Below are 23,270 nucleotides of genomic sequence, written 5' to 3' on the forward strand. Positions count from 1 at the left end.
TCCAGAGGGAACAGAACCAATGAAATTGGCATCCTAATGCTGAATTAAAACATTCTTCCCAGGTTCAGGGACTCACAGGCTAGTGAGCAAAAAACAGTCAGTGTCCTTCCTGTGCAGCTGCCTGGTTAGTGAGCTCTGTTCTCTGATGGGCAAGGCTGGATAGGGGCTTTCACCCCAGTTTTCTTAGGCAGAATCTGGGGAGGATTTTCCACAGGCCTGCCTTCTGCACGGAGGGTGTGGGACACTGGCTGACCCGGGACATCCTTCAGGACCCTTGGTGCTCAGATGTGGCCCACTGTCTTCTGCAAACCAGGGAGGGAGGAGAGGCAGAGCAGGCAGCAGGCTCAAGGGTTGACATCGCGTTGTGTCCCCACAGGACTGACGGATACATCGTCTGTGAGGAATTCAGAGACGTGCTCCTGACTGCCTGGGAAAATGAGCAGGCAATCATTGAAAAGAAGGAGAAGGAGGTAAGCACGTAGGCAGGACTGAGGGACAGCAGAAGCAGGAAGCGACACTCAGCGAGTGGCTTCTTCCCTCCCCAGGCCGTGTCCGTGTTCCCAGGCCCTTCCCAACCCTCTCCGACATCATGACAGGCACCCGAGGGAGCGAGCACTGAATACAGCAGGCTCCTGCCCACCCCACAGACTCACTGTCACTGTCCCTGAGGATCCTGGGTCCGGGCTCTGGGATCTACTGCCCCTGCTGCCCACACCTGCCTCTGTCTTGAATCGCCTGTGTCCAGGTTTTGGAAGACCTCACCTACTAAAGATTTTGGAGTCAGTAATGATTAAAAAGCTTTCTGTTTTTGTGGCTTTCAGGTATAGTACATCACTTGGTAAATCAGATCAATTTTTTGGAAGTGAGACTTGGTTAAGGAGAGGCTGTATCTTAACTTAAAATCGTGTATATATCTATCTGTCTTTATGTTCACAGTTTCCATCTTAATATTTTTCCTGAAAATGTCAGTGCTTAAGACTTTTCTCCCACTTCATTTTTGCCTGCAGAAAAGGGAGAAGCGGGCTCTAGGGAACTGGAAGCTGCTGGCCAAAGGTCTGCTCATCAGGGAGAGGCTGAAGCGTCGCTACGGGCCCAAGGTCAGTGCAGGTTCTTTGCAGAGAAGACAAGCCCAGGGTCAGTTTCCTGGAGATGCAGCTCAGAAAGGCCTGGCCCAGATTCTGCCCCAGCATCACGTCAGGGATAGCTTTGTGTTAGGACACCTCCGTCCTCTGTCTCCAAGTCCCCTTGTTTTTACCGTGTTGGGAGAGGTGTCCCTGGAGTGAGGCCTCAGCTGGCTCTTCTGCCCCAAGCCCTGTCCCAGTGTCCCCGTTTCTACTGTCCGCATGAGCGTTGCCGTGGGTCTGATTTGGTGCTGAACACATAGGGAGAGCCAAGTGTCCTGCATTTGGGGCACCCTTCCGCCTTCCAGTGTTCCCAGTGCCTGTGACCATCCTGCAGGCCTGCAGTGGCCTGCTCAGTACCTCTCACAGCACCTGCCATGTCCCAGGCCAGGCTTGGATACAGGTGTGAATTTGACATGCAGCCCTCAAGGGGGCCCCTCCCTGAGGCAGACGGACCCGAGGCCCAGTTACATGGTGTAGTCAGTGCTGTGTCAGACACAGCAGAAACTGCTCTGGCATGTTTTGTTCCCTCTCTCCAACCCTCTGTGCTGCCTGTTTGCCTTTAAACATTTTTTGTCACGCTCCTCATTCCAGTCCCTCTGGTGGACAAAAAGCCCTTCATCTGGCTTTATGTTCTGACTAGCTCCTTGCCACCTTCTCCATCCAAACCCTCCCCAGCCTTCCCAGCTGGCAGAGTGCCGCCTCAGATCTTAGGGCTCTGAGGGCTGAACTGTGCATCTGGCCCATTCAAAACATCATGTGCTTTCGTCCAGAAATGAGATAGCAAATGCAAAGCACGGATCACAGGCATCCCCAGATGCAGCATTGTGCTCCTAGAGGGCAGCTTCCTGCCCAGCCATCATCGTTGTGTTCCCCAGCACTCAGCTTATAGCAGGTGCTCTGGTGTCTGCTTGGATGCACCCCAGGCTAGGGAAGGCTCAGTAAGAAGGGTCTGGGCTCTCTTCCTGCCCCGTCCCATGCCCTCATCCTCCCAGAGTTACACAGTTTAGGGCAGGCTGGGAACTTGCTGCCTCTTCATGGGGCTTCCTGGTATCTAGTTACTGACCCTGGCCTGTGTCCTCCCACCACTGCCACCTGACCAGAGTGAGGCAGCAGCTCCCCACACAGATGCAGGAGGTGGACTCTCTTCTGATGAAGAGGAGGGGACCAGCTCTCAAGCAGAAGCAGCCAGGATACTGGCTGCCTCCTGGCCTCAAAACCGAGAAGATGAAGAAAAGCAGAAGCTGAAGAGTGGGCCCAGGAAGACCAAAAGGGAAAAGAAGGCAGCAGCTTCCCACCTGTTCCCATTTGAGAAGCTGTGAGCTGAGCACCCACTACGGGGGCGCCCACCACTTGCTGCTGCCCCGCTACAGGCCCCACACCTGCCCCAGGCATGCCCAGCCCCCGGTGGTGGGGGCTTCTCACTGAGAAGGCAAACTGAGGCAGCATGCACGAGGCAGGGCCAGGGGAGAGGAGACCAAGCTGAGGAGGTGCTGCAGGTCCCGCCTGGCCCCAGCCCTTGTCAGATCCACCCAGGGTGAAGCCTTCAAAGCTTTTTGCTACCAAAGCCCACTCACTCTTTGAGCTACAGAACACTTTGGTGGGAGATACTGTCCTTCCTCCTAGACCTGTTCTTTCCATCTTTGGAAACATCAGTTCTTGTATGGAAGCCACTGGGAGATTTCTGGATGGTGGTGCATCCATGAACGTGCTGATCCTTTCTTCCAGTTAGTCTTCATCTGTCCAACAAGTTCACTCGCCTCGGTTGCAGACCTAGGACCCTTTATCTGCAGTCCGCTTACCTTCCCCTGAGTCAGGCTTACTAATGCTGCCCTTGCTGCCTCTTTGCAGTAAGGGAGAGAGCAGAGAAATACAGGTCATCTCAGATTATGGAATTGCTGGGATCTAGTTTTCCAAGTAACATTTGCGGTGGCAGAAGCCTACAAAAGAGCTAAAATCAGGAAAGAAAAGGAAAAATACGAATTGAAAATTAAGGAAATGTTAGTACAATAGATCAATGTTAAACTAGATTCTGTTCATTACTAGATAAAATGTATAAAGCTATCTGTACTAAGGAGAAATAACTTTTATAAAATTTTGAGAAAAAAATAAAGCGTTTATCTAAAGATTTGGCTCTATATTTTCTTTCAGATTTTTTTTTTTAAGATGGGGTCTTACTGTGTTGCCCAGGCTGGACTCCTGGGCTTGAGTGGTCCTCCTGAGGGCTTTACCTCAGCTGGCCCTCACAACCACTGTGTGTGGTGGAAAGGCATTGTTCGGGAAACAGTCCCAGCTCCCCAGGACTGCAGGCACCCACACACCACTGCCTGTGCCCAGCTTCTTTCAGATTTACATCAGTAAGAACACCCAGGTAACAGAGCAGTTTGTTCATACGTTGAGACAGCATGAAAGATTCTATTTTGTTTTCATGTAGGCTGGGAATTCATTACATATGGAATTTTTCGGTGTTTAGTGAAGAGATCTTAAGAGGAGCCATTAAAAATCTGAGTCACTTTTATCCAAGGGAAACAAACAAAACACTTGGGTTATGACTCATATGTGGCAAGAGGCTGGCTGGAACCTCTTGTTGAGAAACAGACTGGGGTTGCTATGGAAACTAGTCTCAGACTTCCTCACCAGAGCTCGGCCCTCCTAGAGGCAACTTGTTTTCTGTTTTTTTTAATATTATTTTTTGAGACAGGGTTCCACTGTGTTGCCCAGGCTGGAGTGCACTGGTGTGATCTCAGCTGACTGCAGCCTCCCCCTCCAGGCCTCAAGCAATCCTCTCACCTCAGCCTCCTGAGTAGCTGAGACCACAGGCATGCACCACCACGCTTCCCTTTCTGGGGTTTTGGATGATGGCATTGCCATGTCTCTGCAGAAATAACTTCAGGCATGTGTCAGCTACTAGGAGGCATTATGGAAATGAAATAGTAGGTTCTGAGAAACAGAAGAGTAGGTTTGGGAAAGTTACCACTCACCTGCTTGTAAAAAATAAAGCACTTAAACTGCTAGCATCAGAGTGGGCAGTTAGCAGCCTGCCTTCAGAACAGGAAGCAAAATGAAAGAAAAATGAATGCCGCATGCGTCAGGCATTCTATTGGCTTTGTCTCATTTGGCCCTCACAACAACCTTGTGAGGTGGACAAGTGTTCCCATTGTATTGTTGAGGGAACAGACTCAGATCTTTGATTTGCCCAACATCACAGCCAGTATGTAGCAATCTTTGGCTCAGAACTCAGGTCTGCATGCCAACTCAGGATGCCTTTGGCAGTGGAGCACACTGCTGCCCCTTCCACTTCTTCTGGCACATGCTGAAGATGCATGAAGCCTGAGTCATTCATTTTAAATCAAGCCAAAACAAAGTGGGCTTCAGTATGGAAGGCATCTGAGTGCTAGAGATACTGAGTTGCCCTTAAAAAAGAAAGTAACCACTAAAAGCTCCAATTTCCACAAAATTCAGTTCTCAATAAATCCTATGGCTGAATTCTTTATAGAAATTTCAGAAAGAATGCCAAAAAAAAAAAAATCTGAAATTAAAAACAGGATGTTTGTCAAAGTCCCACACTAGAAGATATTTAGAAATTTATTTCAAAATTTTTAACCAAAAATACAATGATATTACAAATTTGGTTTTCCAAAGCTTTCAAATTTTTCTTAACATTATTTTTCTCTTTAAGAACACTTTTGAAGTTGGCAGTAATTTAAAATCCTTATTAGAAAAAAATTAAACCAAAGCCCAAGGATTTTGCATTTAGTCATGATCTAGGTATACTGCGTGTTTTCCAAAAGCATCCTTTAAGAGTTTGGAGATTTGATGAAATTGTTCACGTAATATTGCTCACGTAATAAGCAGTTAGTGAATACTACTGTATCCTAAACCCAGATAAGTCATCTTGGGCTGGCTGTGTTTTTCATGTGAAGAAACTCATTTATAGCACAGGCACCCCAGGCCAGTAGAGATGATTACAGATCACTGGTTTCAGAAGTTCTGACCCCTTATTCAGCTACCAAATACTTAGTTGCTAAAGGAATTACTTCCAGCAGGCACAAAACGGTTTCTGAATATGACAGAAAGGGTATACAAAGAATCATTTAAGGCATCTTGGTTACAACATACTTTAACAGGGTGTGAGAGTAGTTGGGGAACTCAGAAATTCTGTGACTTAGGTGTGGGTGGATCTTATTTAGGAGGACTAAAGCTATGGACACAACACATGAAAGGACCACTCAGAAGCAGCCATAGGAGGCCCAGGTGCCCACGTCGAAAGTACTCCCGGGTGAAAGCAGCCGGGCAGGCATGGGCACTGTACAGCAAGCCTCAGGCCTCAGTTCTTGATTGTGGTTGACTGGGGGTCGCCATGAAGGTGCCCATTTAGTATAAAGCTTCCAACCTTTTCTCTTAATCTTTTCTTTAATCTTTTAAACCATCTTCAAGTGCACAGGGGAGCTCCTGATGCCAGAGGATGAAAGCAGCTGCTTTCTCCACCCTCTCCTCCCAGAGTGAAAACAAATCCTTTTGCTAATACTTGTTTCAAAAGCATCCGTTGTAAAGCTTCTCAGTGACACAGAATACTGAAAGGTAATTTTTTATCAGTCAAACCACATACCCAATTTAACACCTTTCGGTGCTCTGAATTCAACTGACAGACTGAAGGGTGTTTCCTGGAACAGTCTGAAATATTAATCATTCAAGTGTTTTTTTTGTTGTTTTTAAATCTTATTTCAGAAAACTTCCTCTTGGGGTAGGAAAGTACATACAAAGCAGCAAAGTAATGAAGAAAACCTTAAATAGGACCTTCAGACATCCCACACACTACAAAGATTCTACCAAGCCATAAGATAAGTGTGAAGCCCAACGTACGTCCAGCTTTTCTCCTCACGACATCTTCAGTGTTTCTTCTCTTTTAAACACCAAACCAGGTTCCAGCCACAGACTATGTTTTGGGTGTGCCTGCTTTGTGGGGTCCATGCCCAGTGTGTCTGCTGGTGACCCAGGACTCAGCAGTAATGACTAACGGCCGCCCTTCAGGATCACAGAAGTGCTTGGTGGTGGTGGCGGCAAAGCCTGGCACTTGTGTGCAGTGATGAGAAGCAGCACGTGGCAAGGCTGAGCCCTTTATCAGCAGGCCTCCGTAGAGCGTGTCTGCGTCGTCAGCTGCCAGTGGGCTGAGTGGCTGGCCATACGCACTCAGTCCAAGAGAGAGGAAGGAAACAGCAGGAGAAGCTGTCAGGTGGCCATTCATGAGCTGCTGCTGCCCACCAAAGCTGCTTACTGGCAAGAAGAGGTGTGGGGAAGACATGAGCTGGTGAACACCAACCCAGCGCACATGCTGCCAAGTCTGGCCCCTGAAGAGGAGAGAGGGTGCAGAGTCCAAAACCAACCGGAGCTCCTGCTCTGGCATGGAGCTGGGTCAGAGGTGAGGGACGACCTGGATCCTAGGGCTCACGCAGGTGTCGGGCGGGTGCCAGGGTCTTTTCACTCCAACTTTTTGGCCGACACCTGTGTCCGAGCAACAATGATGGGCACCAGCGCCAGGCCGGCAATGAGGAGGGCCCATAGGGGCCGGTAGAAGAGCCAGCCAGCCGCCACGGTCAGCAGGGTCAGCGAGGTGGCCATGCAGAAGGCAAAGGCTTTCAGGCCAATGTTGACCAAGTCTCGAAAGACAGGAAACCAGTCCACTGTGGAAAGGAGAAAGGTGATGAGGTGCCACCCACTCTACACCTCACCAGCTCAGCAGATTGCTCCTGTCCCTAGGTGAGGATGGGCCCCTGTTGCTACGTGCGTGAGGAGGGGAGCAGGTCAGTGGGGTGGAAGGCAAGGAGCCTCGTTCTGAGAGCTAAGGGAGCACAGGAGCCTCTGCTATGAGCTGCGTGGCTGGGCACATTGAGCCACCCACTCTACCCTGCTCCGGGGAGGGGACATGGCAGTGCTTTGTAAACTTTAATACTATATGTGGAGAGTAGTCTGAGGCCAGCATAAAGACATTTGCCTGTAATGCTGGAAATACCCTGGGTCTTGCACACTCATACAAGAGGCTGTGGATGGAGCCTCCTGTGCCTATTTGGGCCTCTCAGCCATTCCTAGAGGTGTTGGTTCATTCATGCAGCAGGATGTTACTGATTATTTATGTGCCCAGCACTGAACCAGCAGGTACTAGAGGAAATAAATTAGCCTAAGCATTGGCCCCTCCTCAAGGATCTCACAAACTATTGGTCCAATAGGAGAAAGCCCAGAATCCAGCTAAATTCATAAGGAATTACCCTATTCTTGCCTTGTATGATCTCTCCAGGTTGGCATTCCATAGCCGAGGTCTGGAATCACTGGGTTTGCAGAGCAAGCCCTGGTGCCCACCATGCCTGCAGCACACCCTGCAAGCCACCACCTGGCCTCATCCTGGTCTGTTCCCATACAGCACTGCTACTCAGCCCTTATAATAAGCAAAGTTCATGTTTCTGAATGTTGCCGATGTGTTAGACACCATGCGCACCATCTCATGAAGCGCTCATGCCCACCCCGTAAGGTAGGTACTCTTCTTAACTCCATTTTACCCACGGGGTCACTGAGGCTCAGGGAATTAAGAAACTCACCCCAAGTCCTCCTGTTAGAAAGTGCCAGAACCAGGATTTGAACTCAAGACTGTCTGGGCCCAGAGCCTGGGCTCTGAGCCGCTGCTCTAATCCTTGTCTGTCTCTCTTGCTGTGGAGTCTTACACGTGGCGGTCAGTATTTATCAAACGCATGGGGGAGTGTGCGCTTCCCTGCTGCACTCGCGACTCACCCCACCCACCCTGGGGGTCCCTCCACGCTCTAAGTCTGTCCTGAGTCTGGCTCATTCCAGACATAGAGTGAATGGGGATCACAGACGTCAGAGATCCAAAGAAGGGCCCACTGAGACAGACATGAGGAAACCAAGGCTTCAGAAGGGAACTGGTCTGCCCAAGGTCACATAGGCAAGAAAGAGGATTCCGCTTAAATGCTGATGTCTCCCTAATGTGCCCACCATGTCACTAGTCTTTCTGAGCACAATTCAGCTGTCCAAAGAAAGGCTCAAGGAAAAAGTCCTTCCCTTCCCGAGCCTGTTTTCCCAACTGTAAACAAAGGAGGTGGTCCCCCCGGCTCAGACAGCCCGAGATGCGCAGCCAGACCTCTTCTGACTTGTACATCCTGAGTGGGGAAGAGGTTTCTGTTGGCACCCAGAAAAGGCGTGACCCAAACATGTGACTGGAAGGGATACACGCCAGGGAAAGGCTTGGATGGAGAGTCCTCTGAGGAACCCCATCCTCCTAGGCCCAGAACGTACCCTGGGCACTCAGATCCCGAACCACACTGGGCCACAGGACTCCTACTGAGCTCACTGGTGCCAACCTCAGGCCAAGGAGCGGCCCAGAACTCTCCTTCATGCTCCGGACTTGCTGGCTGCCCAAATCTAGCTCAGGTTTTAGAGTGAGGAAGGAAGCATGATAGTTTTGGGTGTTTCCTATTTGCCACATTCATAAAACTCTGCATGTGAGGGGTGAGGTGACTGAAGCTGAGGTGGGAAGGGAATGGCCAAGCACCCAGAGCTTGGACGTGACAGATTTCAAATGCAGGTCTGACAGGCTCCCAATGTGGTATCAATTGTGGATCAAAGGAATGAGCAAATGAGCGAGCCAGCGGATGGACGAACCTTCAGGCTGTGGAGTGAGACCAGTGCCCCAGAGTCAGCCCCACCCAGCCTCGCCCCTGGCAGCTCCTGCCCTCAGCCTGCCTTCCTCTGCTCCCTCATCCCAAGGCTATGGAGCAGAGATACAGAGATGAGCCAAATGCTTGGTCTCTGTGCAGGGGCCATCCCATCAGGCCGGAAGGGCTGAGATGATGCGACAGGCAGAGGCCAGTGGGGGTGCAGGAGGGAGGGCAGTGACCCACCCTGACACCTACCCAGGGTGTAGAGGATCCGTGTCATAAGGTTGAGGCCCATGAACATGGCCATCCAGCCAGCTGCCCGCAGGCCCCAGGTCTTCATGGAGTTGCTCCTTAGTTCTCTATGAAACACCTCCTGCAGGACAAGGTGGGGCAGGTCAGGATGCTGAGGGCCAGCAGTGTACCCAGTCGGCAGGGCAAGTGCTGAGGGGGCTGGACCAACTCAGGAGCTGTTGGCCATTTCCGAACAGGCCAGAGGGAGGTGGGGCAAGCCTCCTATAGGGCTAAGTCGTTCTGCCCATCTGGCAGAGCACAGGGCAAGGCATGAGATCTCTGGAAGGTACGGGCCCTCCTCAGCTCAGAGGCTGCCAGCAACTGGAGCCCTCAGCCCACAGTCTCACCTGGAATGAGCAGGACCCTCCCCACCACCCCTGAGCAGGTCTGAGTGTGCCTGCTGGGCACACACATGTGCTCCGTGCTATGTGTGTGATCTGTTTAATCGTGGACCCTCTGCACATGGCCTGGGACATCGCACCCGCCTTCTCAGGCTCCGTCGCTGTCACTGCCCCTCTTCCTGTCTGTTAGACGCTGCAGTTCTTTAGCTGCTTCAGTCCATACTCTCTCCCCGAACATCCCATTTGCTTCCTTGGCCTCCATACGCTGTGACCCTCCAATTTAAAGCTGGAGCTCTGGCCCTCTCCTGGGCCTCACAAACCTGCGGCTCCCACCACCTCCTCGACATTTCCACTTGACATCTCGGCCTGTCCAGCGCTGACACTGGTGCCTTCTCCATCTCAGCACATGGCATACCCACCCACCCACTCACATCTAGGGGAAAAGACATGGCCCGCTCCTCCCCCATCACCTCATCCAGTCCAGGTCACATATTTCCGAGTCTCTCGAGTCTCTCGCCACCATCTGCCTGCAGGAGCCTCACTGGCCCTGCTTCTATCACCCCACTCCGTGTTCTCCACACAGCCACCTGCCAGAGCCCTGCCACATCCCCCCAACACCAACCCTGCTGCTGGTGCCCTGACCCCGCTGGCTGCTGTCCCCAGTCCAGGTAAGTGTCCTCTCGCCTCCGTGTATCTGTGCATGGGTTTGCTCTGCCTACAGCGACTGCCTGCAGTCATGCCTGGCCAGCTTCCTACATAGTCTTCCAGATTTGCTCGAACCCCATTTCTTCAGAGGGCTCTCCTTGACCCTCTAATCTGAATCAGGCCCTCTCTCAGAGTCCATAACAAAAACAGGTCACACTGATCCTTATTTGATACTGTCCTAAGTGTTTTACAAGTATTATTTAATTCTCAGATTCACTCAGTGAGATAGGAATACTTACCTCCAATTTATAGACGAGAAAACTGAGGCTCTGAGAGGGCACATAAGTCATGTGCCCAAGGTCTCACCTCAAGCAGTTAACTAAACACTACATTTCCAAGTGCAGGGAGCATGTCTGTGAAGTACCTGGTGTTCAATGAAAACTTTCTGAATGAATGAATAATCCTCAACAACCAAACCAGTTAGGGATGATGTGACTATTACTAATAGTACTTAAACATTTTCCCCTTCACCAATGAGGAAACAGGCTGAGAGATCAGCACCAGCTCAAGGTCCTGTAGCATGTGGGAGGCAGCGCCAGGGCCGTCTGCAGTGTGCCTGCTGGGGCAGCTGTACTCTCCTGCCCCTGGGACTGGAATCGGGGCATCCTGATTTTTGCCCTGAGCTGTCTGCCTGACTCTGGGCCTTTTCTTCCACTTGGGAGAAACCCCAGACCTTGTGTGGGGGTGGGGTCCGGGCTGGGGGAAGACAGGGCTTTGGGATGCTAAGCAGCAGGAGGCCCCGGGGGTGAGGAGGCCACCTAAGCATCTGCACTGCAAGGCCTTCCTTTCTGGGGCATTACCTAAGCCATGGGCCCTATCCACTCCTCTCTGGAGGGGTGGCTCTGTGAGCTGGGTCTCAGCCCTGGGAGAAAGCAAGGCTTGGTCTGGGCCTCCTAATTTTAGAAACTCGCTGGGGACCCTCAGCTGCTGGTGAAGGGTGACTCATGGCCTTTTAGGCTGGGAGGTGGCAGCCCTACCCTGAGGCTGGTAACTGGGCTCCTGGGCAACAGCCTGACCACAACCTAGCCCTGGCCAGGTACCAGGAGTGGGTGAGGCCCAAGCACCACCACAGGCTGGAGGTTAAGGGGACAGATGGCTGCTGACGATCTAATAACAGGAACAAAAAGTCACAGCTAACCCCTGATGCCTGGCTGCTGCCTTGCTCCTTTCTCGCCCTTCTGGAATGAAAACTCCAACAGTCCTGGTTAAGGCAGGTATAGAGTGCCCCACCAGGGATATCTGTGTTCATCAACAACAGAAAAACTAAAGACTCGATTTTTCTGCTGCAAAGAAGGACTGCCTGCCTAGAGAAGACAGGCTAACTTTTAAGACATAGAACTGAACTAACCAGCACATCTTGGCACCCCTTCTCCTTGGGACCCGGGGGAGGTATAGCCCCCCCAGTGTAAATACAATGGGAGAGGGATACTGAGGTAGCTGAGGCCCAAAACCCTTCCCTGCCCTCCTGATGTTCTGGAAGGACACAAACCATGGTGGAGCACCCCCACCCACTCCCTCTCCCTGCTCTGGGCTGTGGCCACAGCACTCCAGGTGCCCCCTGAAAAGGTGAACCCTTTCGTGCCTGGACTGGGCTATTCTTGCTGGAACTATTGACTGACCACTGATTCTTCCAGGGTTAACCCCTTCTCGTCAGCAAAACTCACTTGTCAGAGGCCCTGCTTGATCACTGTAGAAATGGATGTCCTATTCTGATGTCCACTGGTATCAGAGCACCTGTTCTCTTTCCAACACTCGGCACAATGCATCAGTACTTACGAGCTTCTGTCACTGTCACTCCTCTACTGGACAGTCTGTGAGGCAGAGTGAGTTTAGTGCCTAGCACAGTCCTACACACTGAGGGTTCATGACAGACTCAGCATCCCCAATCCAAAAACCCAAACGCTGAAATGCTCCAAAATCCAAAACTTTCTGAATACCAAAATGACGCCACAAGTGGAAATCCCACACTTGACCATATGTGACGGGTTGCATTGTATAAAATCACCTTCAGGCGATGTGTACAAAGTACACATGAAACATAAATAGATTCTGTGTTTAGACTTGGTTCTCATCCCCCAAAGATCTCATTATGTTATACAAATATCTGCAAATCCCAAAAAATCTGGAATCTGAAACACTCCTGGTCAAACACTTTGATGAGGGATACTCAACATTCCGCTATTTCTTCTTCTTGCCTCATTCACTGGCTATGACCCCTGGTAGTGTAATCTTATTAAATAACCACTGGAAGGAAGGAAGGACATGCTTGTTCCCCCACCGTACGAGTGGGGCATAGCACTCACCTCTGCTGAGAAGTCCCCATGGTGCAGGAGCAGTAAGGTATCCCCAGACTTGGTGGAGAATGGGACTAGCTGGTCACCCCGCTGTCGGGCAATCACAGTGACCTGGACAGAGGACTTGGCATTAGAGCTGAGGGGTGACCAGCAGGAGATGCACCCCCAAGAGCCATGGCCCACCCTCCCAGGACTGGGTGCCAGCTGGGGAAGTGAGAACACAGAGACCCTGGAGCTTCTCTGTCTATATGTCCACCTGGGGTGCATCAGCCCCGCAGCTCTGGCTGAGCTGCTGCATTCAAAGCTCCAGGCAGTACCTTGGGCAGCGGGCAGAGCAGGGGCTGGGGCGGGACTGCACACAGGCCAGGAACACAAGACCAATTACTGACAGATCAAAACGGGCTTGAGGAGAGGGTCTGCATGTGACTGGAACACCTGTCATAAGGCGCGACTGTGAGACCCCTTTGGAGCTGCCCTTCTTAACGTGGGGTCCATGGATGGCTGTGGGGACGTGGAGCTCTGAAACTGCTCAGAAGCATGCCTGGCTGAGAGTGCGTGCAAGCGTGTGCTTTCCCCAGGGGAAAGGGAGTCCAAGTGCTCCTGACATTGACCAAGCTGTCTTTGTCCGGGGCAGTCATGAGGCTCTGACTTAGTGTCTGCCCCTGGGAAGCCAGGTTACCATGTGAGCCGGGCCCAGGTCAGGGTCATCGCCGCTCAGTCCAGCATAGGAAAAGGAGACGCGCAAGTCTCCCACCTAGGGGTGGAAGAGAAGCAGGGAGAGTGAGGCAGGGAGTAGCTGACCCGGACCCAGGTCCAGGATGCCTCGGCCACGCCCCTCAGGCTCTTCTCCCACCTCCACACCCGTGCCCAGGCTATGCTGTCACCCAGAAGGCCTCTCCCACTCCAGCTGCACTTGGCCAAGTGCAGCTGTGCATGCAACTGAACTGAATCTGCCTGGTGCAGGAACCTGATCCTAGGGCCCCGACCCTCCTATTTGGAGAGCCCAAGCCTCTCCGCATACCTCCGGATACTTGGGATTTTCACTGTGGTAGAAAAAGTCTCCACGGCGAATGATGTCCACGTGAGGGTCCTCCAGCTTAGACAGGCTCAGGGGCTTGAAGTTGTCAACTTTGTCGATGAGGCCTGAAGGGACCAGAGTGGTTAGAAACCCAGTGGACTAGGTGAAAACCTCAATCTGCAAAGTCCCTGGCCTGACCATCCCCCGCGCCCTTGAAGCCTGCACACGTGGCGCTCCCGCCTCTGGTGCCTCTTTCTGATCTGTCTCGTCCACGGCTTTCCCCGTGCCCTCTCCCACCAAGTCAGAGTGACCACAGCACTGGGAGTGGCCTTAGCCCTTTTCCCTTCCATCAACGTTACAGCCATCCATGTCCAAGCCTGACCTGCCTCCTGGGTTGAGAGCTACTTGAGGACAGGCCCAGCTGGCACAGCAGGCACCATCCAGCAACAAAGCAGACCCAGGCCAGGCTCAGGATCCCCCAGCCTCCCCAGGGCTATCTGGGCCCTTGGTATCTTCTCCCACCTTCACGGGTCAGGCCCAGGAACAGACCCCAGGGTTACTCTGGCCCATGGTGCCACCTTATCCCTTGCAAGCTTCTCTTTGGAGTCAATGGGGGGTGCCTGTGATGAGCTAGTGCCTTCCTGGCACAGGTGGGACTCAGAGGCGGAGGCCTAGACTGAGAGCACTGAGTCGCCCCATGTCTGCTACTAGCCGGAGTCTGCTTGAGGAAGGAGTCTGCTTGAGGAAGGAAGGCAGACACCGGCACGCAGCAGGGTGAGGATGCATGCCTGAGTCATTCTCTGGAACAACCCAGGTTTCAGAGGAACCTGGTAGGATGGAGTGGGGAGGGGGTTTCTACGTCAGCCCTTGCTCCCTGGGGATTCGCCTTCCCCTGGCCGCCCAAAGCATGGTGGTGGGAAAGGTATAGACTGATCCTGTGCCTTTAGCCATCTGAAGGCCGAGTGCTGGGAGCTCCGGCCGTGGGAGGGGCCTTGTGCTTCTGGCACAAGCTCCTCTGGAGAGGTCTGAGACTTACCAGGCGAGAGGAAAAATCTGCCAATTTGGACAAAGGGGGCTGTTGCCGTGAATGACTCCACTGCCATGGCACTGTGGGAGAGAGGAAGCTGTCAAGAGATGGGCACCAGTGTTGGAGCTGCCTGGGTCCCTTTGGGTTGTTTGTGCTGGGCAGGGTCCCCACCTGGGGGTTCCTGCAAATCCAGATTAGCCCAGGCACAGCAGACATCTTTTCTTGTCCACCCCCAGGGCCCTTGTGCCCCCTCCCCCGGGCTGAGTGCCCTCACTCTGTCTCCTGTTCCCTGGAGCTTCCTACCCTCTAGCCTAGACCCCTGCCAGCCTGTCGTGCCCCACCCACCGCTGTCAGATATATCTTGCATGGACTTTACACCGCTCACTAGCCCCTCCCAGAGCATTCCATCCCCTGACCATCTTACTGGCACAGCCCAGACCATTGCTGAACAAGGCCTGCTCTCTAGCCACACACAAGTGTTATGCCCACCTCACCACTGGCATGCCACGGAGCTAACCTCCCTCTGCTGAAATCCTGAGAATCCTCAACAAATGCTGCTGCCTCTGGAAAGCCTGTCCTAATTGTCCTCCTACCCATGGCAAACCATTAACAAAATGCTTGCCTGGCTCCGTGTGTGCAAATCCCCTTAGATGCTTAGTGCAGGCCATACATTTGTGACCTGTTTGTGGGGAGCTCGTTGGGGGTCAGGGGAGACGGGTCTCTGTGTTCCTGGTGCCCAGCACAGGGCTTGGTCTCAAAACCATGTCCCACATTTTCAACCCATGGAGCAGGATTAACTCAATCCTGTTATTCAGATAAAGAAACTGAGGCTGGAGACCTGTCAGTGTAGACAAGGCTGCACTCAGGCCTGGGGCCTGGCTCTCACCTGGGGTTTTTGTGGCCAATCTCTCGGTCGAAGTTTTTGCTGTTGATGATTTCTGACCTCCATTCGGTGTCTGCTCGGGGAGAGGAATCAACTCAGAGCCTGGGTAGGAGTGGCACGTGGCTGATACCCACCAGCCCAGCTCCTCCCATCTCCCAGCCAAAGGGGTGGGTCAGGGAGCCTCACTGGATGGGTGGGAGAGCAGGACTCTGAAGACTGGCACCCAGGGATTCTGATGCCTGGTGCTGAATCCTTCTCATGGCCCAACCCACAGCCCTGCTGTCCAGCCACTGCTGTGGGCCCCTACCATGGGTAGAGACCACGTGAGGGGCCCAGTACTCACTGTAGGAGTACCTCGTCTCCTTCTTCACCTGCCCGTCCTCAGTGTACTCCCTGCAGGGAAAGCAAGGCAGCCATGGGGGTTAGCCTCGTCGCCCTGGACGGTCTAACCTCTAAGCATCTGAGCCAGAAGCAACCTCAGGGCTACCAGATGCAGACTCCCGAGATGGGGGCAGATGCTTTCTCTACATCAGCCCCAAGATAGGGCACTCACTCCTGACAGCCAGCCAGCTCCCGCCCTCAAAGGCGCTGCCTGGAGGAAAGCGCGCTCCCATCCTGAGCTGAAATCTACCCCCACTGGCCTTACACCACCAAGGGGCCCAGCCCTGCCCTTTGGGCTCAGAGATCTGGTTGCACCCTCTGCTCCAGGACAGCCCTGCGGGGGCCTCCTGAAGCTGCCCTTCTCTTGCTCCTCCCGCCACCTCCCCACCCATCGGTCACAGTCCATGTGATTCAGGTGGGGCTCCAGGTGACCCCAGCCCTGGTCAATGAGAACCTGCCCCGGGACTCCTGTCAGTAATGATAAGTTGTAAGTGGAGAGAAGATGGGACCAACACAGCTGATGGGAAGGCGGAACACAGAGAGATGCAGTGGGGTGTCGGGGGTGACATGCTGATCCCAATGACAGTGTTTCACGCCTGCTCCAAGTCATGCTTCAAGCTTGTGCATCTCTGGAACTTCCCAGATGTGGGAGTGACTCGATCCCCTTTTCCTCTTGGAGCCACTCTTCACTGGATTGTTGCCACTTCCAAATCACTGGCTATTAATTTGGGGGTAATTTCATACTTTTCTGATAGGAAGATGTTATCCTTGAATTTCAAAGGCATCAAAATGAAAAGTATCTGCATGTTATCCTGACACCTACACCTCACTCCTCCTTTACCCCAACAGAGTTTTCAGCCCCTGGCGCCTCACCTGGACTCCTCAGTTTCTACCCACTGGTACATCTCCACGTGCCTCCGCAGTTTCACAGCCGGAAGATGAACCCCATAGTTTGGATCAGACAAAAGCTTCAAACAGAATCAAAGAAACCAAAAAAATAAAAGATAAGATTCATGTCAGCCCAGAAAGCCTGGCTGAGGGGAAGCTGGACTAGAAGAGGAAGAAATAGAGAAGGGGACATGGGTGGAGAGCCCTAGGCTGCTTTGCAGGGGAGGATCAAGGACACTGCCTGTCCCAAGTTCTTCACACATAGCGCCCGTGACCCTCACAGTACAGGCCTGGGCTGCATGGTCCAATGGCATGGTGCCAACAGCGTACAGGGTGTTCAAATAACACGAAAGCTCTAGTGCCCAGGGTTGTTTTGTGGCTTTGCACTGGTCACACACGGTCATCACAATCATGAGAGCACCTCCTTGAGTGCCAGCCACTGTATCAAGATGTTAGTTATCTCATCTCACCAAATCCTCAAGGCTGGCCACAAGCTTGTTACTATTACCATCCCCATTTTATATATGAAGACACTGAGACTCAGGATAGACAAGTCCACACAGCTGCTGAGCGGTGGAGTCGGGAATCACACTCACGTGTGACCATCTCCAAGGCCCATGCTTTCAAATCCTCAGCCAGACAACATCCAGGATGAGCCCCGAGCCACTGGCAGGTCAGCATCCCCTGCCAAGCCTACCTTGGATGTCCGCAGGGCGCCAATGATATGCACCAGCCTTCCTTCATTCTCTGGCGCCACACTGTGGATGCTGTCAGGGGACACGACAAGCGAGAGCCCCTCGGCCAACGATGTTGCCGTCTTCAACGCACGGCCCTGGGAACAAAGGGGAGTAGGGATTTCAACAACTCAGGGGTGGCTCAACATGACTGTGCTTGTTGCAAAGTATCAGGGTAGGATGGGGCCTCAGGGAGCACTGAGACCCATCTCCCCACTGTACAGTTGGAAAACTGAGGTCTAGCAAGTGGAGAGTAAGGACTGGAACCCAGATTCCTGCTTTCCCAGGCAGACTTCTTCCCACTGCCCCACTGGTTCCCACTAACCCCCACCAGTCTTAGCACTGCCCCAGTGGTGAGAACAGCTGGTGTTTCTGCTTGCCTGTCTCTTTCTCCCCATTTTTCTCTGCCTTCTTTTTCTTAATTTTATTTTTATGTTTAAATTTTTTGTAGAGATGGGGTCTTGCTATGTTGCCCAGGTTGCTTTTGAACTTCTGGCCTCAAGCGATCCTCCTTCCTTCGCCTCCCAAAGTGCTGGGGTTATAGGCCTGAGCCACCATGCCTGGCTCTCCTCTCCCCTACTCAGTCCATGTGGTTTACCTAGGTAGATCTGAACCCCTGTTCAAATCATGTGACCCAGACCTTGCCAATCAGAACATGTGAGTGACCCCTGGCCACGGAGACTGATTCAGAGGACTGACAGCCAAGCCAGGACACTGAGAGATTGCCCTGTAACTGTTGCTAAATTGATTTAGAAATATGCTGTTGCATCATGAGGTCTTATTTAAAAAAAAGGAAAAAAAGAGAGAGGAGAGAGAGACAGAGAGAGAGGAGAGAGAGAAAAAAAAAAGAAAGAGAGAAAGAAAGAAAGGAGAGAGAGGAAGGAAGGAAAGAAAGGAGGAAGGGAGGGAAGGGAAAGAAGGGATGGAAGGGAAGGAAGGGAAGGAAAGGAAGGAAGATAAACAAATGGTTTTTCTCTTCCCTGGGCTAAGTGGTTGGATGTAAGCCAGTTGCTGGGGCCACATTTACCATCACAGAGGAAGTGCCTGCCCAAGAAATACACCATAATAGAGAAAAACAGGCTAAAGATGAAGAAATGGAGACTCCTGGTGACCCAGCATGAACACCTGGATCCAACTATGCCTGAGGCAGGTGCTAAGCCCTGGATTTTCAGGTGTGTGAACTGATCTACTCCTTTTCCTGCTCACATCAGCTGTGGGATGCATCACAATGCAAAGAACTGTGATGAACTCAGTATCCTTCTTTCTCTTTTGTAAAATCTAGGCCCTTTATTACCAGCCTCTGGGTTCATAGCCTTTGCTCTCTGACATGGTGGGGACTCTCACTCTGCACAGGAAGACCCTAGACATTTTACCTCATTGGTGAAAATTAGGTAGAAGGAGAGCAGGAAGGTCATGAGCCCCACGACCATCCCACCCGAGGTCTCGCTCAGCCGCTCCAGGAAGCCTGGCTGGGAGCCGGTTGTAACTTTGACATGTTCTCTCCGGGTACTGGTACTGGAATACTGAAGAAAAAGAAACATAGTCACAGAAGGAAAATTAGTTTTTTAAAAATAAATGAAATTTGCTATTTATTTATACTCAGTTTTTTGTTTTGTTTTGTTTTTAGTTTTAACTCTATGTGGTAAAAACACACAGATACTCAGTGTGCAGTTTGGCCAGGTACAAAATATTTCCATCACCCCAAAGTTTCTTTGTGCCCCTTTCCTGCCAACTCTCCCCCTCTCCACCAACCAGAGGTAACTGGTAGGGATGGGGAGAATCTGAATTTGAATTTCTCCCACTGTAGATTAGTTTTGTTTCTTCTAGAACTTGAGAAAAATGGAATCAGGGCACAACTCCTTTCTGCCCAGCTTCTCGGACTCAGAGCACTGCTTTTGCAATTCATCCACGTTGTGGTGTTTATCAGGAGTTTGTTCTTTTTCAGGGCTGAGTAGTATTCCATTTATGACTATACCACAATGTACTGAATCATTCGTCAGTGGATGGGTATCTTGGCAGCTTCCAGGTTTTGGCTATTATGAATAACGCTGCTGTGAACATTCATACATGAACCTTTATGCAGACGTGTACTTTCATCTCCTGTAGGAATATACCTACGAGTACAACTGCTGCCTCACAGAGAAGATGTGTGTTTATGAAACTGCCAGGCTATTTTACAAAGAGGTTATTAGAGAGGTATTTTTAATTAAATTCAGCAAACAGTGGCTGAGCTTTCTGAGGGCAGTGCTAGCCCTTGTGGGGTCAGAAGTAGACAGTCTTAGGGCAGTGAGGTCACAACCATAAACAATACTAGAAGGTCATACAGAGTGTCCTGTGAGAGGGGTGGACTCAGTGCTCAAGGAGTGACCCCTTCCAGCTGGGGTATCAAGGCAGGCTCCCTGGAGGAGGGGGCATTTGAGTGGAATCTTAGAGACAGACCTTAGGGGAAGAGCATCCCTAAAGGGAGAACCATGTCAGCAGTGATGAGGAAGTAGGAAGTGGTCCTGGGGGAGCAGCTGCCTATCTGCTTTGGCTGGGTTGTGGGAGGGATGGAGGAAGAAAGGGCTTGGAGCTAGGCATTTCTGGGCAGGTTCACAGTGGGCCTCAAACTCAAGGGTGAGTGGATCAGGCTTTGGTCAATAACACAGGCATGATTTGGGGTGCATCCACTGCTGATCAAAAGCGTCATCGTCTAGGGCAGGATTCTGGAGCTAGAAGAACTGGGTTTGAATCTATGCTCTGCCACACACCAGCTACAGGGTCTTGGGCAAAAGCAATTTCACCACTTTGTGCTTTCCATTTCCTCTGTGCATAGGGTTGTGGTGAGAAGCAAAGAACATAGTTACTGGGGGACTCAGGGCCGAGGGCTTGGTAAGCACTGTACACATGTTAGCTAGTGGGAATGTTACCAGATTTCTCTACAACTGATAGTGGGCTGGCACCAGGCTGGGGGTGAGCTGACAAAAGTCACAAAGATATAAAGTGGGGCCCAGCTAAGACAGTGCCCCATCTTGGCACTAGGGGCCAGAGGAGTGATTTGAGTCAGAGTCTCTGCTTGGACAAAGCTGATGTCACGTTCTGATTGTCTTTGAATATCACCAGCCAAGGCCTCCAGTGACCAGATGTCCATGAATCCAGAAGTCATCTTGACTTTCTATACCATTTGGAAACATTAGGGGAGGGAATCACCACAGGCAGGCAGGTGACCATCATAATGATGACAATGGCAAACACACCGGTCTATCACAGGCCAGCCCACAGGCAAGCCCAAAGAGCTGGATGCCATAACCACCCCATTTCACTGATAAGAAAATCGGGCTTGGGGTTAAGTCATCTTCCCAGATCACACAGCTTCTAAGAGGAAGAGTTAGGATTCAAATCTGGGCAGACTGGAGACTACTCTCCTATTACTCATTCCGGTCTGTGCTCCCCATCTCTTGGGCTACAATGTGAGTTGAATGTTGGGTGCCGGCTGCAGGCAGCAACAGGAAAAGGAGGCGTGGCTTCCTCTTGGGCCTCCCCTCAGCCAGCATCAAGATAAGGGGCTCAAAGACAGCCTTGGAGGGAAGGAAGAGAGGTACAGGAGGGTGCCCCTCAGGCTAGGGGAGGGATGAGGTAGGCAGTGACATGACATACCCAGCCCACATTCTGAACCAAAATTCCCAGTAAACATGGAGGATCATAAAGGATCTATATATACATACATATTTATATATACATATATATTACATGTATACACACAAATATAAACACACACACACACACACAGACATCCCCAGTGACACATCCCCTCCCAGTCCCAGCACTCAGGACTCAGAAGAAATGAGCAAAGAGTGGTGGGAACAGAGGCTGACACATAAGCCCTGGAAATGAACAGAACTGGGTTCGATGCCCAGGTTCACCAATCACTTGCTGTGAAGCCTGGGTAAATTGCTCTACCTCTCTGATTCTGTTTACTCACTTATAAAGTGGAGAGGGGAATAGTACCTTCACCATAGGTACTGCTGCTGCTATACTGATTGAGAATTCTGTTGCCTCCCTACTCCATCCCACTATCTTCTTCCTCACCCAGCCTAGTGGCTGCTGTAAATGTATACCCAGCTACTGGATGAATCAACAAATGCTTGGCAGCAGAGGATACTCAAATGCATGTATTTTCCTTGGTGAGGGGCCAGGTCTCAATGTACCCAAGATGATCTCTATTCACTGGGACCATCTGTGTTCCCCTCTGCAATGACAGGCTAGTTTTCAAGTATTAAGTACCTACGACACACCAGGCACTGTGCTAAGCAGTCTCCCTTAAATGTCACAGTAACTGATCCATGAGGCTACATAAACCTGGAGAGATGAAAGCCACACATCTACTGGGTGGAAGAATCTGGATTGCCCCCAGGTCTCCCTAACTCCAAAGCCTGCCCTTTGCAGCATGCCAAGCTGGCCACAAGAGTTTGGGCAGGTGCCTTCCCCTGCTGGGGAAGTTCACCATCTGTAAAATATGGTGGTGGTGGTGATGGGAGCAGACAGAGTCCACCTACTACAAACAGGCTGGTCTCCTGTCTGCCCTCTCTCCTGGCTGAGCCTGAGTCTTTCGGAATACCTCTGAGGCCTTTCTAGGTACACCATTCAAGGCTTCTAACCCTCCTGTGGGCCCAAAGTGTCCTGGGAGTGTAGATGATACTAACCCGAGACAGAGTGTACTAGGGCTGTGGGTGATGCACACCCTGGCCTCTCAAGGGGTGTGGGAGGCAGAGAGGACGCTTGGGGACAGAGGCGGCGTCTGGAAATAGGGTGTGACAGGCAAGGGGAGAGCTGCTAGGACACTCTACCAAAGCAGGAGGGAGGGTGTGTCTGGGGCTGGCTGGGCTCCTAAGCGGGCCCTAGAAGCACTTTCACAGAGGAGGGGAGAAGTGAGTCACCAGCTTCTCCCACATCCAGCGCCCTGGTAGGAGGCGCTGCTTGGTGTGCTGAATGAATGTTGGGCTTAAGTAGTTTCCCAAGAAAGGCTAGCTGCAGGGAGAAGAGGCCTTGAAGGAACAGCCCTCAGCCAGGCCTTCTCCAACCAAATCCTTGCTAGGAGGAGGAGGGGCCCCGACAGTAGAGAAATGCTCCCTCTCCCCCTAACTCCTTCGCTCCCAGCCCAGCCTAAGCTTTTTGCAGCATCACAGCCTCGGTTTACACAGCCTCCCTAGAGCGAGGAGCTCTCTGCCCGCCTGGACAGCCCTATCCGCCCATTGCTGGACAGCTCCACTTGGGCTGGGTCGCCTTCCTCCCTCCCAAGGGAATGGCCCCCTCTCTGAGCTCCCGTCCAGCTCTCATAATGCGCAACCTTGGGACGGCTTCAGGGCCCCAAGATACAGGAGGGAACTGGGAATGCAAGGAGGAGCCGCGGAGAGGCGTACAAGCAGATCGTAGTGCGGGAGCAACACCTCCGAGTCCGCCTCCGCACGAACGCCGAGGACTAGGCGGACCAAAGAACACGGACAAAAGAAGTCTGGACGGGTCGAGAGATTAACAGAGGGATGAGCTGGCGAAGGCACCGACACGGCGCGCAGAGGGAGATGCGGGCCCAGCCGCAGGGAGGAGCTCCAGACGGCGAAACGGACCCAGAGGCCCCCGGGGAAGAGCCCCAGGGCGACGGAGAAGCCTGGGTGTGGCCCGGCTGGCCAGGGGACACTCACATTCGCGGCCATGGTGGGACCCGGCTCGCTGCCGCTGCCTCGCGCTGTTCAGCTAGGAAGTGGGCTGACGACTGGAGCGCGGAGTCCAGCGGCCTCTTGCCAGCCCCAGCTTCGAAAATCCGCGTGGACTCCAAGACCAGGCGGGACTTACTGCAGTTACCGCCCCGTGTGCCCAGTGTTTCTGCGCATGCGCGCGACGAGACCTGGAAACGGGTCAGGGACATTGCAGTACCTCATTGATGCGC

At 52.2% G+C, this 23,270-nt stretch overlaps 2 protein-coding genes and 1 long non-coding RNA gene across 3 annotated transcripts in view; 2 read left to right on the top strand and 1 right to left on the bottom strand.

The window, feature by feature from the left end:
* XPC (XPC complex subunit, DNA damage recognition and repair factor) overlaps positions 1-3,247 on the top strand; it is a 33,565-nt gene extending 30,318 nt beyond the window's left edge. Inside the window, exons 14-16 of the mRNA XM_007985311.3 lie at positions 377-470; positions 1,008-1,097; positions 2,225-3,247. Of these exons, the coding sequence (XP_007983502.3) occupies positions 377-470; positions 1,008-1,097; positions 2,225-2,443 (403 nt within the window). The 3' untranslated portion in view covers positions 2,444-3,247. The remainder of the gene's footprint in view (positions 1-376; positions 471-1,007; positions 1,098-2,224) is intronic.
* A 1,441-nt stretch (positions 3,248-4,688) lies between these two features.
* TMEM43 (transmembrane protein 43) lies at positions 4,689-23,214 on the bottom strand. Its single transcript, XM_007985310.3, has 12 exons — positions 23,026-23,214; positions 18,721-18,870; positions 17,311-17,445; positions 16,599-16,693; positions 15,688-15,737; positions 15,348-15,417; positions 14,471-14,541; positions 13,438-13,559; positions 13,096-13,170; positions 12,426-12,527; positions 9,041-9,158; positions 4,689-6,802 (listed from the first exon to the last, which is right to left on the bottom strand). The coding sequence occupies exons 1-12, from the start codon at positions 23,035-23,037 to the stop codon at positions 6,600-6,602; spliced, it is 1,203 nt and encodes a 400-aa protein (XP_007983501.2). The 5' UTR covers positions 23,038-23,214; the 3' UTR covers positions 4,689-6,599.
* Positions 7,538-16,663, top strand: LOC119625857 (uncharacterized). Its single transcript, XR_012090571.1, has 3 exons — positions 7,538-7,644; positions 10,001-10,085; positions 16,575-16,663. It is a non-coding gene; the product is annotated as an uncharacterized lncRNA (long non-coding RNA).
* Positions 23,215-23,270: the final 56 nt, after the last annotated feature.

This window comes from Chlorocebus sabaeus, chromosome 22, assembly GCF_047675955.1.
Source record: "Chlorocebus sabaeus isolate Y175 chromosome 22, mChlSab1.0.hap1, whole genome shotgun sequence".
Taxonomy (NCBI): Eukaryota; Metazoa; Chordata; class Mammalia; order Primates; family Cercopithecidae; genus Chlorocebus; species Chlorocebus sabaeus.